At 38.6% G+C, this 15272-nt stretch overlaps 1 protein-coding gene across 1 annotated transcript in view; it reads left to right on the top strand.

The window, feature by feature from the left end:
• Positions 1-15272, top strand: part of Mgam (maltase-glucoamylase) — a 176314-nt gene that overhangs the window by 115649 nt on the left and 45393 nt on the right. The window contains exons 70-79 of the mRNA XM_077795894.1: positions 1373-1525; positions 1865-2065; positions 4147-4301; positions 5350-5518; positions 5781-5877; positions 6712-6824; positions 10843-10968; positions 12097-12225; positions 12485-12595; positions 12883-12945. Coding sequence (XP_077652020.1) covers positions 1373-1525; positions 1865-2065; positions 4147-4301; positions 5350-5518; positions 5781-5877; positions 6712-6824; positions 10843-10968; positions 12097-12225; positions 12485-12595; positions 12883-12945 — 1317 coding nt within the window. The remainder of the gene's footprint in view (positions 1-1372; positions 1526-1864; positions 2066-4146; positions 4302-5349; positions 5519-5780; positions 5878-6711; positions 6825-10842; positions 10969-12096; positions 12226-12484; positions 12596-12882; positions 12946-15272) is intronic.

Genomic DNA, 15272 nt, shown 5'->3' with positions numbered 1-15272 from the left:
GTTGAGATTGATCTTTTCTTCTCTTACGACAAGAAGTGGCTGCTTAGTTTCTATCAGCATGCACTGGTTGTAGGACATTATAGGAAGAGAGAGAGGAAAGAGTGTGTAGGGAGACAGACGGAAGAGTTATAGGGTTAAGATAGAAAATACTCTTAAATCTAGAAATAAATACCTGGCCAGAAACTCTCCAGGAACTAGGATTCACATTTTCATGGTCATAGCTATACTACATAGGCAAAAACGGAGCTATTTTGAGGAATTTTGTTTACTAAAATTTGGGAAAGAGCAAGGAAGAAAGCAATGAATTATGTCTTCCTGAAGCCACGCTTTTATGGCAAACCACTCCAAGTTGAGAGAGCAGAATAAGCCAACTGGGACTGAGAATAGTCCTGCATTGTCAGTCCATAAATCTCGGGTAGCCACCTTAAGTTGGATTCTGTTTGCAAGAACATTGCTCTGAACATGGCGAAACTAGTGGTCACACTTTGGAGGATGTGTGGTGCCAAATCAAGACGGTCACACTTGACTGAATTCTAACACAATCTCAATGAACTTTGAAACATGGTCTTGTTGGAGGTGGGGGTAGGGTGAGATTTGTAGTAAAGATAGGTACAAGACATAAGCAGAGAAACAGGGAAAATGTTGATGATCCTTAAAATGAGGTCTTATTGCTTCAACAAATGAGAATGTTAAATATGCAAATTGCTGTTTAAAGACATGCCAAAGATAAGAAAAACACACAGAAAAACATTACATTTTGGCATGACAGGTGGTATCCTAAAAGGTTTCAAATTTTGAGTATCCGGGTGTAGAGAACTGAAGACCCTTGGATATTAGAAATGGAAGAATACACCAAGATTTTTCCAACTCACTAGTTGTGCAGTTTTTAAAACTGAGGCCCAAAGAATTGAAATAACTGTCTATGATTCCAAAGAAAAATGGAAATGAGGACATAGACAAATGATTCTATTCCTCTGTTCTTACCACCACTATAGTCCCGTGGGAGACATTGGTTTGGCAACTGGATGGCAAGAAGGTAAACTTAATGTCAGATTAGCAAGAAATTCATTGACAAAATGAAGAGGTGAAGGACTCAGGAAAGGAAAGGAAAAGGGTGATGACAGCAGGTTTTATTTGATCTCATTCTTTCACGATATAATGCTCAAGATTTTGATAGAGTTGTGACATTTGCCATTTTGCTACTGAATATTCCCTCTTCCATATGTATAGCTCCTTCATAGTAACTACAATCAAATGTCACTTAGATTGCTTAGAGTCTGGTCTGATGCCTACATGTGTAATTAAAAATACTTAGACATTGCCAGGCCTTTGTCCAGCAAAGGAATTTTTCCTTTGTTTTCCACTGCTTCAGGTTGCCATCATCACAGAGATCAGTCTTGTGCTGGGAGAGGAATACACAGTGGAGTGGAACACAGTCATCAGAGATGAAGAAAAAATAGACTGCTACCCTGATGAGCACGGTGCTTCTGAAGCAAACTGCATTGCCCGAGGCTGTGCCTGGGAGGTAACCTCACTGAGGTGTTGATGGACACCCAGATCTTTAACCTTAGGCAGCAATTTCTTGAGCATAGCCCTAGTACCCAGGTGTGTAGTTCAACTCCATAGAAACAGGGCTTCCAAGGAAGCTGGTCTGTATATGAAGATTAGGTGTGGATTGGAGTGGTGTATTTTTAATAAGCATTTTGCTTTGTGTCTAGAAATTTACTTTTTGTCAGTACCTTATTATATGTACATGAAAGAGTGATGTGTTGGCTCCATCTCATACAAATTGCCTTCTCTGATTATTTCTATTTGACAACTCTAGGACCACCTGTTGATCTACAGTCTCAACTTTCCTTTCCAGGAATCCAGTTCTGTTGGAGTCCCCCACTGTTATTTTGTCAGTGATCTGTACTCTGTGAGCAATGTCCAGTACAACTCCCATGGGGCCACGGCGGACATCTCCTTAAAGCCTTCTGTTTATGCCAACGCCTTCCCCTCCACACCTGTGAATCCCCTCCACCTGCAGGTGACCTACCATAAGGATGAAATGCTGCAATTTAAGGTAAACATGGTACTTGTATCAGGTATTGGGTAGGCCCTTTTTAGTGACATTATGTTTTCCAGTTAGGTTATAGAACTCTAAAATGTGAAATTCTTTTAAGGTTCAATTTATAGGGCACTAGATTACTGTCCTATTTCAAACATAATGAGAATTCATTGCCAGTGAGACCTGTTCTAATTTGCAATTTGAAGATGTTTTGTGGCTACTCTAAGGAGGTTTTGGGAGAACAAAACAAAGAGAGACAAGTTAAGATGTTCTCAAATATGTGTTCCAGTTAGGTTTGAAATTGGATGACTATAGGAAAAGAGATGTGGAAAAGTGAATATTTTAGACTAAGATGGTAGGGTTTACATTATCTGGTGACTTTATGGTAAATGTAGATAAGGGAGAGGGAGACTTGAAAAATGAATACCATATTTTTGTCATGTCTGTGTTGACAATGGTGACATTACCTGAAATGAGGAAGTACTAAAAAGGTTTGTATGTTTTCAGTGTAAGAGTTTGATTTTGAACACTGAAATTGAGGTCTCTTAAATAGCCATTGAAATGCAATAATTTATTTTCCTTAGATTGTTTAATTACATCTAAAGTCTACGTGTGGACCAGCTGTTTTTGTGTCTGTTTCCCTTGTAAACTGTCAGCTTTTCTGTGGCCAGAATGTGTCCTTCCTCTTTGTGCTTCTGAAACCTAACACAGAGGTTCATGGGTAGTACTTGTTCACTAGTGTGACATCAGCTTGGACTCTCAGACCTGTAACATGTGCTAATGTATGAATGACGTCTGTTTTCTTTGTGGTTATTTTCTGTGTTTGTTCTTGTTTTTAGTGTCTTCACTATAGCATTGATGTTTGGTGGTGGGCCCATAAAGGCTCAAAATTGAAGAACTGGCTTTCAGCTAGTCCACCTCTTTCCATATAGTATCTTTCTCCAAACACTTGCAGCTTTCTGAGATGCCTTTAATACTCTGTGCCTTTGTTTTTGCTGTTGCTTTACAAGAATGATTGATCTCATTTCTTGTGCTTGCTTATAACTTCAAAGTTTATGACTCAGGCTGTAATTCTCCCATGGAACTACTTCAATGTCCCAGAAACATTGTTAGGCATCTCCTTGCTCTACTCTCAGAATTTCTAGAGTTGTACATTTACTCACATTACCAAAGTATCATGAATCCTTCTCTTTAACTATCCATTAGCAAGAGAAATTCTGAAAACCATGGCCTTGTGTAATTAGTTCATATCCAAAGTTGCCGTTATATATTATGCAGGCATTTGTGAGGTATTCATGGAATGATTAATCTATCATTTTTAGCAAGGATATCTATAATTATTTTAATCCAAGTTCATATTGTGAATGAAATAATTTTCAATATTGAATTTTTTAGATATTTGTATATATTACTACACAAACACTAAATAATAAAGGATACAATTGCAAACCATGCTTATTTCACAATGAAGTTACAAGTTAGCACAAAGGGTCAAGGGAATTTGATACTGTTCTAGAAGCCTTAATAATCAAATATGATGGATTCAGATAAAAATATTAAATCTGATGTTGTTCTTTGATATGCCACTTAAATCCCACATATCATGAGCTTAAAAAAATGCAAATATATACCATTTAGACTCATTGTCAATGATGTTCACATTCTTCTAAGTGTGTAGATTTACAGTATTATTCATGCCTAAATTATTTTTGGCAGACAATAATTTTCCATTTACTCAATGTATATGTTGTGATGTTTGGTAAAATTCTCATTATGGTGTGATTAATTGAAAATAATCAGATTGTCCATTTATCAAGCATCTCATTAATGATAAAATTAAACATTCTCTCTTCTAAGCATTTTTTTCTTTTTATTCTAATTTGTTATATGTGACAGCAAAATGCAGAATAATGCATATTACACATACACAGCATAATATTTTACATCTTTGGTTCTATACAATGTATATTCACATGATCCATGTTTTCATACATGTACTTAGGGATCATCAATGTAATTAAACTGTGTTTAATTGTAACCCTGAACTTATTCCCTGTATCTATATTCTTATTTAAAGTCAGTTTCTTCTGCTCTAGATTTATGACCCCAACAAGAGTCGTTATGAAGTCCCAGTCCCCTTGAACATAACAAGGACTCCATCCAGCACCTCGGAGAGTCGACTCTATGATGTCCTCATTAAGGAGAATCCATTTGGAATAGAAATTCGCCGTAAGAGTACAGGCACTGTAATGTATGTGGCTCTTTTCTAATTTGGAATTCCATGTAACTGTACATTTCTTGTCTGGCCTATTGTCCTGATTGATTACTGGCTCAGGCCTCTTCTGTCCATTTCCAGATCCATTAGTAAGCTGTTTCCTTCAGCTGTGTTCTTACGGGAAGGTGTTTGGCACTCTGCAATGATGGCTGAATCTGTTGCATGTTTGGGGAATTCATCCATTCAGTGTTTATGGGTTATTTCACTATATTAGGTATTGTTTTAGGTACTGTATTCATAGATGGGTAATTCCTCTGATCTCACCACTGCAACAATAATTTACATGACAATATTATAAGGAAGTTGATGTTGACAATTAAGTAAACGAACAGGTAATCAAGAGTTATGGTGAGGTTACTGCTTTTGATATTGTGATGAGAGTAGGTTCATTGAAGGGTTAACTTTTGAAGTTGATTCTGGATGGAGAGAAGGAAACCCTTATATGGAGCCATTGGATTAGGGAAAAGCATTTGTGAGAGACCAAGAACATAGGTCAAGTTATAGGATGAAACTTGGCATGTCAAGGAATAGAACAAAATCAAGGAAGCCAGCAAGGAGGTGAGTGGTGGGAGATGAAGCTGGGGTGTCAGGAAGGCTTAGATCAGGGGCAGCCTGGAAGGCTTCATGAGGTGTGTCCATGAGAAGCCATGGAAGAGGGTCATCAGGGAGTGACACGATGAGAGATACTCAAACATATCAGTCTGGAAAGCTGTAGGGAATGGACTATTCAAGGGAAAGAGCTGAAGGAAGGCTTGTGTGGAGTGTTAGCAGCTGAGATGGTGAGATGGATTGAATTTGGTTTTGTGGAGGGAACACTGAAAACAGGCCATGTAATTGAGAAATAGAATATGAAGGAAAACTCCCAAGTTCATAGCGGGGATATCTGTGATTATTGTCATCAAAAAGACTTCGTGGTGTGTTTGGGAGATGTTGGGTTCTGGGTTTTCCTTAAAATCAGCATTTGGAAGGCAATAGGCAAGGTGATTTTCTTTTCTGAATGTACCCTTTTGTGTGTGTGTTGCAGTTGGGACTCTCAGCTCCTTGGCTTCACCTTCAATGACATGTTCATCCGCATCTCCACCCGCCTGCCCTCCAAGTACATCTATGGCTTTGGGGAAAATGAGCACACAGCCTTCAGGAGAGACTTGAACTGGCACACGTGGGGCATGTTTTCCAGAGATGAACCCCCCGGGGTAAGCAAGGAGCCCTGTGGATATGTGCCTCTCTGCCTCTTTCCTCCCACATACATCATGGTCACCTGGTGCTACATGATCCCAGACTCAGATTTTCTTTTTCTGCTCTTAGACTATAGGCTAATTTTCAATTGTGCTTTTTATATGTTTTACTCGTTTTAGAGGGAAGACCAAATCCATCTCAGTTAACAAGTTTTTCTAGGATTCTTTCTCATGTACAATGACTTCTAACCTCCTTTGATTTCTCCCCTGTGACTCTCAGTACAAGAAGAATTCCTATGGCGTCCACCCCTACTACATGGGACTAGAGGAGGACGGCAGTGCCCATGGAGTTCTCCTGCTGAACAGCAATGCCATGGGTAGGATGGTGCCAGCGCTCCTTCTATTGTTGTCTCCCAGCCAGTCAGCCTGTGTAACTGTAGAATGTCCTTGACCTAGCAGCTTTCCAATGTCAAAATTATTTAGGGGACAGTGGCTGTTTTTCTTCTTTCCATTCTGTTGACTTCAGTCTTGTAGCATGAGATAACAAGATTTAATATAATTCTATTTTGGCAGAAATTCCATATGAAGGATAGGAAGTCCAAGTTAGTCCCAGGAGTCCTAGAGGTTATTAAGTTGGAAGTATCTGCATAGATGGTATTCATGTTGAATTAAGTCACAGCACTCACATCTTGAAGTATGAAGATGTAAATTTAATCTGTATATAAGATAGGGTTGAAAATTCAGGGCCTGGGGATAAAAATGTCTACATTAAGACTGGTGTACTCTGAAAAAGTTCCATACTGCAGTTAATAATATTATATCATGTCATTTTCCTTTGTTTGACTATATACAAGGCTTTAGGAGATGTTATCATTGGTGGATGCTGGGTGAGGTGCACACAGACCTTTTGAGTAGTCTTTTTGCCACTCCATATGTGTATTAAACTATTCGGAAGTAGAAGTTATATCAATAGTTTTGAAATAACATAATGATAAATACAATGAGATAATGAGGCATACCAAAGGGAAAATTTCCTGGGGTGGGACTCTGTAGCCTTTTACTGACATGTTTAATTTCATTTGGGTGCAGTACAGAATGTGTGCTGTTAATAGATTAGAGTGCAAGAGAATGAAGTTAGGGATTTCACAGAATGTTCCTAGTCTTGCAGGTTTCCAGCTTAGTTTTCATTTGTCACATTCCTATCTTTTCAGATGTGACTTTCCAGCCTACACCTGCTCTGACATACCGTACCACAGGGGGAATTCTGGATTTTTATGTGTTCATGGGGCCAACTCCAGAGCTTGTCACTCAACAGTACACGGAGGTAGGATGAAATTCAACTGATCATCAAGTATTTATATGGCACATTCCATGTTCCCAAATATTTATTCATTATTAAAACTCACTCTGACAAGTAGACCTTAGGCTCTAAGGTCTTTCTTAGAGGCATGCATATTATATAATAATAAGGAATAAGGATTTGTCGCTGATATACAGGAATGCCTTTGATTTATGCGTGTTGATCTTATATCCTGCCACTTTGCTGAATTCATTTATTAGCTCTAATAGCTTCTCTGTAGACCCTTTTGGGTCTGCTAGGTATAGAATCATATCATCTGCAAATAGTGATAATTTAAGTTCTTCTTTTCCAATTTTTATCCCTTTAATTTCTTTTGTCTGTCTAATTGCTCTGGCTAGTGTTTCGAGGACTATGTTGAACAGAAGTGGTGAGAGAGGGCATCCCTGTCTTGTACCAGATCTTAGAGGGAATGCCTTCAATTTTTCTCCATTCAGAATGATGCTGGCCTGTGGCTTATCATATATTGCTTTTATAATGTTGAGGTATGATCCTGTTATCCCTAATTTTTCTAGAGTTTTGAACATAAAGGGATGCTGTACTTTGTCGAATGCTTTTTCTGCGTCTATCGAGACTATCATATGGTTCTTATTTTTTAGTCTATTGATGTGGTGGATAACATTTATTGATTTCCGTATATTGAACCAGCCTTGCATCCCATGGATGAATCCTACTTGATCATGGTGTATAATTTTTTTGATATGTATTTGAATCCGGTTCGCCAGAATTTTATTGAGGATTTTTGCGTCAAGGTTCATTAGAGATATTGGTCTGTAGTTTTCTTTCTTTGAAGTGTCAGCGACAAATCCTCTGAAACGGAAATGAGGACAACTACTCCATTCACAATATCCCCCCAAAAAATAAAATACTTGGGAATCAACCTAACAAAAGAGGTGAAAGATTTATACAATGAAAATTACAAAACCCTAAAGAAAGACATAGAAGAAGACCTTAGAAGATGGAAAAATATACCCTGCTCATGGATAGGCAGATCCAACATCATCAAAATGGCGATATTACCAAAAGTTCTCTATAAGTTCAATGCAATGCCAATCAAAATCCCAGCTGCATTTCTTGTAGAAATAGATAAAAGAATCATGAAATTCATATGGAATAATAAAAGACCCAGAATAGCAAAAACAATACTAAGCAGGAAGTGTGAATCAGGCGGTATAGCGATACCAGACTTCAAACTATACTACAGAGCAATAGTAACGAAAACAGCATGGTACTGGTACCAAAACAGGCGGGTGGACCAATGGTACAGAATAGAGGACACAGTAACCAATCCACAAAACTACAACTATCTTATATTTGATAAAGGGGCTAAAAGCATGCAATGGAGGAAGGATAGCATCTTCAACAAATGGTGCTGGGAAAACTGGAAATCCATTTGCATCAAAATGAATCTGAATCCCTATCTCTCGCCTTGCACAAAAGTTAACTCAAAATGGATCAAGGAGCTTGATATTAAATCAGAGACACGGCATCTGATAGAAGAAAAAGTTGGTTATGATCTACATACTGTGGGAGCAGGCTCCAAATTCCTCAATAGGACACCCATAGCGCAAGAGTTAACAACTAGAATCAACAAATGGGACTTACTCAAACTAAAAAGTTTTTTCTCAGCAAAAGAAACAATAAGAGAGATAAACAGGGAGCCTACATCCTGGGAACAAATCTTCACTCCACACACTTCAGATAGAGCCCTAATAACCAGAATATATAAAGAACTCAAAAAATTAGACAATAAGACAACAAGTAACCCAATCAATAAATGGGCAAAGGACCTGAACAGACACTTCTCAGAAGAGGACATACAATCAATCAATAAGTACATGAAAAAATGCTCACCATCGCTAGCAGTCAGAGAAATGCAAATCAAAACTACCCTAAGATACCATCTCACTCCAGTAAGATTGGCAGCCATTAGGAAGTCAAACAACAATAAGTGCTGGAGAGGATGTGGGGAAAAGGGCACTCTTGTTCATTGCTGGTGGGACTGCAAATTGGTGCAGCCAATTTGGAAAGCAGTATGGAGATTTCTTGGAAAGCTGGGAATGGAACCACCATTTGACCCAGCTATTCCCCTTCTCGGTCTATTCCCTAAAGACCTAATAAGAGCATGCTACAGGGACACTGCTACATCGATGTTCATAGCAGCACAATTCACGATAGCAAGATTGTGGAATCAGCCTAGATGCCCTTCAATAGATGAATGGATTAAAAAATGTGGCATTTATACACAATGGAGTATTACTCTGCATTTAAAAATGACAAAATCATAGAATTTGGAGGGAAATGGATGGCATTAGAGCAGATTATGCTAAGTGAAGCTAGTCAATCTTTAAAAAACAAATACCAAATGACTCCTCTGATATAAGGGGAGGAAACAAGGACAGGGTAGGGACGAAGAGCTTGAGACGAAGATTTTCATTAACAGGGTTGAGAGGTGGGAGGGAAAGGAAACGAGAAGGGGAATCGCATGGAAATGGAAGGCGATCCTCAGGGTTATACAAAATGACATATAAGAGGAAAGGAGGGGTAAGACAAGATAATTCAAATGGAAGAAGTGATTTACAGTAGAAGGGGTAGAGAGAGAAAAGGGGAGGGGAGGGGAGGGGAGGTGGGATAGTAGAGAATAATACAGACAGCAGAATACATCAGACACTAGAAAGACAATATGTCAATCAATGGAAGGGTAACTGATGTGATACAGCAATCTGTATACGGGATAAAATTGGGAGTTCATAACTCATTTGAATCAAACTGTGAAATATGATGTATGAGGAACTATGTAATGTTTTGAACGACCAACAATAAAAAAAAATAAAAAAAAAATAAATAAACTAAAAAAAAAAAAAAAAGAATTCCCTCATACAGTAAGTTGGTTGTCTTGTATTTTCCAGAAGAGACTGGGTATTATTGATATTATTTCCTTAAATGTTTGGTAAAATTTTCCATTAAAGCTGTCTAGTTCTGAAAAAAAAAAGGAATAAGTACCTTCCAATAACCATTAAATTATAGCCTAATTATTTCACATTAGGTAAAGTAGTCACTGCATTAGAGGTAATACTGAGCCTAGTGTTGTGAAGTGGTGATGGAGAGGATAAGATCGCAGTGCTGAGAGTTGTGGTAGTGGTATTGGTAAGAGTGGTTGTGGAATGTTGAGGTGGGGAAATGACCATATGGGTGAGGATTGTAGTAGTGGTGCTTAAGGTACTAATGATGGTAAGGGTTATGGTGGGAGTGTTCGTGGTATGAGTGGTGGTGATAGAGATGATAACAGTTGTGATGGTCGTGTGTTGTTGGTTAAAGTGGTGGGGATGGTAGTTATGAGCATGTTGTGTATGTTGATGATGGTGATGGTGTGGTGATAGGGAAGATGATGGGGTGAAAATGCTGGGGATTGTGTGGGTGGTGATGGTGATGGGGTGATGATAGTGAAGATGGGGGACTGATGTGGTGGTAATGGAGGTAATATTTGGGACTGTTGAGGACAGTTGTAATTTTTGTGATAATAGAAACAAATTCTGTCACTCTTACTGTATGTCAGACCATTTAAATGTATTAAGTCATTAAGTCCTCATCAAAACAGCATGGGGCAGACATTACAATTATGTTTAATTTACCAGTGAAGGATTGAAGCATGAAGACATTACCTCAAGGTCACAGAACCAGGAGGACATGAGCCTGTGTGTTAACCCAGGCACTTTCCCTCTGGGATCTGTTCTCTTCAGCAATAACCTAGGCCACCTCTAGGAATGAGAGTAAATTTAGATTGTACAGAATTCCAAGAGAAAAGCTTTATTCTAGAAAGAAGCTTTCTCAAGGTATCCTAGTAGTTTTATATCTGCTGAGTTTTCTCTGCCTTTGAATATGTTGATTGTCTCTCTTGGGGCACTAGAAAAACAGTCTTGTTATTTGGTGTACAACTTCATTTGAGTCACTCCTGTAAGGAATAATATTTCTGTCAATGTTCTAGGTGATTGGCCGACCTGTGATGGTACCTTACTGGTCCCTGGGGTTCCAGCTGTGTCGCTATGGATATGAGAATGACTCTGAGATTTCCAGCTTGTATGATGAGATGGTGGCTGCCCAGATCCCCTATGTATGTCTCAGTATTGGTGCACTGGCTCTATGAGCTCATAGCCAACTCTGGCTTCTCTATGTCTGGATTTATTTGTTGGGTTTTTGTGGGGTTCAGCAAAAGCACAAAAGTTTTTTTCTGACATGATGACACTTTGAGTTCCATCCTGACAGTAATACAGGTGGGGCCTAGCTCCCATATTATAGCATTGTAGACTCAGTGACTCAGAGTAAGAAGATAGGGCAGGGTCCAGAAATTTTCTACTCTATTATGATTCCGTTTCTTTTATTCATTTTTAGACATTGGGTCTAAAAGTTTTTGGTACCATGATATTAAATTTCCCTCAAAAATAGTAGTGGTAAATAAATAAAATTAGTCCCAATTCAATGATTATGTATTGATGAATCCCAAATTTTTTGCACTGCAAACATTATTTTATCAGCCCTGAGCTACCCCCTGGCTGAATGTAGGGCTTCTAGATATGTTTCCAAAGGAAACACACATGGTAATAATTTCTTATCATCCATTTGAGGAGAAGCAGGATTGAATAATTATAACTGATCCTGCAGAGCAGTTTCAAATTGAATTTTATTCTACTCATTGTTCAATTATTTGCAATTGTTCCATGAATGGGAAGTACATCATACAATGTACCATATTCTTATAAGACAGCTATTTCTAATTACCCCTGGGATTGCATGCCAACAGTAATTATGAGAATTTGTTTTTCTTTTTTTATGTTTTGTAGCTAACTTACCATCCAGATTGCATTACAACTGAGTAGCTAACTTTTTTTTTCTTCTTAATATAAACTGTTTTTATCAGGGGCAACACTGGGGAAGGGAATGCAATCAAACCTTACAATGGCCATTGACAAAGTAATTTCCCCATTAGTGATTTTATATATTCTCACAATAGCCGTTATACAGAGGCTTTATCATCCTATTTTTACTGATTTATATTATATCTCTATTTTGAGTAAAAGTTTGAAAAATTAGATGAATTTTCCAGTTTCCATACTGAAAGAGCTAGAATTTGCAAGAGTCAAAAGAAGCCATTTGAATTCACCATCAGTAGAGGAGAGTGTTTCTCCTCTGGGAGCTGGAATTTCAGCATCAGCAGCCACTGTTTCCTTGTGTCCTCCCCCAGGATGTGCAGTACTCAGACATTGACTACATGGAGCGCCAGCTGGACTTTACCCTCAGCCCCAAGTTTGCTGGGTTTCCAGCCCTGATCAATCGCATGAGGGCTGATGGGATGCGGGTCATCCTCATCCTGGTGAGTCCTTTTGTGCCTGTGTGGATGGAGTGTGTTGGGAGGAGGACTGGGCTTTGGTGGAGAACCACTTTTCTTGTCCCTCTATCCATGTGAAGAACAGAGAACTCCAAGTACAATAAGAAAAGTATATTTCCAGAGATTCCCAGAAACTCTAGAGGGCAGGTGGAAGCTAGGGACCTCCCAATGAAGAAGTTCTTTTTCTCTGTCCCTTGTCAATCTCTCTCTTTGTTTTGCCAACTGACTTGAGCTTTGCTTTCAGGACCCAGCCATTTCTGGCAATGAGACAAAGCCCTACCCTGCCTTCACTCGGGGAGTGGAGGATGATGTCTTCATCAAATATCCAAATGGTGGAGGCATTGTCTGGGGAAAGGTATGATCTAAGTGGTGACTACTAGTCTCCATCGTGGGAGAGGGCCATAGTTTGTGTATTTGTGTATTTTTTACCCTTTCCTTGTGGATACTGATGTCAGTAGTTTCCATTTTTTCCTTAGTATTTATTAATATATTGAAGACATTTTGGATTTCACTTTTACATTGATAAACCCTACATGATAATCAAAAATATTATTACCCTTTAGGACTGTGGTTGACAGTCTTAGGAATCTTTTTTAGGTAAATTGCCTAGTGCATTGCTGTTAAATATTTTTCTCTCTGCAGGTGTGGCCTGATTTCCCTGATATTGTTGTTAACAGCTCTCTAGACTGGGACAGTCAAGTGGAGGTAAAGAGCCCTTTGTGGATGTTGGGTGAAGGCCAGGTTGTTAGGAATGGATCCCATACCCACTATCCTGAACATACCCTGCCAAAGACTTGGGCAAGGCATGGGAAAAGCTCCTAGGAAAGGTGTGCTGTGTTTCAGTCTTTGTGTGATTTACTTTAAATGCAGTTTTGTTTAATGTCTAATTGGGAGGTAGGTATTATTATCTATGGGACTTAATTGACAAGAAGAGAAATTACTTGTCCATGGTTTTAGGAGACAGAATGGTTATTTAAAATTCAAACCCACCTGATTTCATAGGCCTATTGAGTTTCCAATGTATGAAACTTTCAAGGAAGACCAATCTTTTCTTAGAATGAGTCTATATCTTATTGTTGCCTTGAGTATTCCTTTTAACTAGTATCTCTAACCCTTGTCTTTAGTGATTGGGTCTCTCAGCTTCACTTTTACTTCTCAGGTTCCAATATTGATTAAAAATTTACTCTTTGGGGCAGGTTTTTGATTGCAATGAATTTGTCCCATGCTGCTTGACCCAGGTTTCCTTCTAGCTTTACTAAGTATTTGTTGCTTGAAAGAATACATGGTTCCACACTGGTCCATGATGACTTCAGCCAGAGGTTCTGGCCAAGAAGTGTACCAAGGGAACTGATGCAGCCTGTCTGCTTTGCCATCAGTTGCTCTCTAACACTTTTGAGCAGGGCTGTCAGGGTGGTATCTGGGCTCTTCAGGAGAACCAATATTTTTCTGGTACTTCTTTATCCACTCTTCAGCAACGATTATTCTTTCTGGACAGAAATTAGAGTAGAACATGTGAAGCTTATGAGTATTTATAAAAGTACTGAGAAGTCAAAGAGAGTAGTTCCAAGGATACCCCCCAAGGATCTTGGGGCCATAGAATATGGCTTCTATATGGTCATCAAAGTAGCATAAGTTTTAATGTCTTGGAACTCTCAAGCTGAAGGATTAATCAGAAAAAATAGTATTGTGGGAAAAATGTACAGTATCTATAAATTTTGCTATTAGCTACTATAGGATCTCAGGGTTGAAGGCTCTGCTTAGGGGACATTTCCTATATTGGAGGATCCTAGTCAGTGGATGGAGGGATAAGAGAAAGACATTAGTAAGGGATGGAACTGGCACAGTTAGGCCACATGTTCATGCCTTATCCAGACTAGTCAATTTTAGTGGCCAGTGGTCATTCTTGGAGGTAAAGACTGATATTTGGACTAGGACATTCTGGGGACCAAGGGCTCAGGTCTAGGACACAGGAGGGAGAATAGTACTAGTTGGTCTTTGACTTTCTGATTCCCAGGTGCTAACAGTAGCACTCTAGAATCAAAATGAGATACCCATATTTTTGTTCAGATTATCTGGAAGGTATATTCTGCATTCTTAATTTTTGCAGTACATAGATGAATTAAAAGAAATAGAATTTCACTGGGGCAGATTGGTTGGAGTGATTCAAAATCAATTCAAGATTATTTTTTCTTTTGACTAGTACTGAATCATTATCGATCTGTCTCCCACCCTTTCACTCTTTCTCTTTCTCCCTCGTTCTCCTTCCTATCTATTCACTTAAGTATTAATTTTTCATCTATTATTTGTGTATGTATCTACTTTCTATCTAATAAGGAAATAAGAAAGAAAACCTCAGTTTTTTCATTTCTTACCGAGGATTGTTTGAGGTTTAGTGATCCAGGCGGCCCACGAGGACATAGAATCAAATCATGCCATAGCCAATCTGAGACACAAGTTCGCTGTCTTTAGTAGAAGGTCATTTTCATTATTGAAGGGATTGGCTATTACCTTATGAGTTCATGAATTAACACAGTTCATCAGCCATTTGGGACTGCCATATTTAGGGGATTCAGAAGTCCATGTGGCTGTTTGTTTATGTCAGTGATGTGGGAGCATCATTTCATATTCTGTGGGCAGTGACTAGGGATGCTCTTACCTGTAATAGCAGGGGATTCTTCACAAAGAATTCTCTTGACCCCAATGTGAAATGGTGCCTGTGATGAGAAATGCTTCATTTGGGTACCAAAAATATATTAGATAGCTTTTAAGAGATTATTGGTAATTAGAATAATTATAACCATTAAATTAGTAGTACCCATGTGATGAGACCATTTGAAGTGATATTATTGATGTTCAGGTATGCCATTCCTGAGGGTAATATAAACAAGCAAGCATGTAAGCAAATAAGCAAGTAAATGTACATCCATGAAGCAACGGAAAAGCAGATTTCTGAGTCTGAATCTCACTGTTTGACTCAGTAAGTTTGTTATGGCATCTACGAATTGAATTACAGTATCACACAATGGATTGTA

Source organism: Urocitellus parryii, chromosome 3 (genome assembly GCF_045843805.1).
Source record: "Urocitellus parryii isolate mUroPar1 chromosome 3, mUroPar1.hap1, whole genome shotgun sequence".
NCBI classification, from domain to species: Eukaryota; Metazoa; Chordata; class Mammalia; order Rodentia; family Sciuridae; genus Urocitellus; species Urocitellus parryii.
This window is presented reverse-complemented; position numbering and strand designations above follow the sequence as displayed.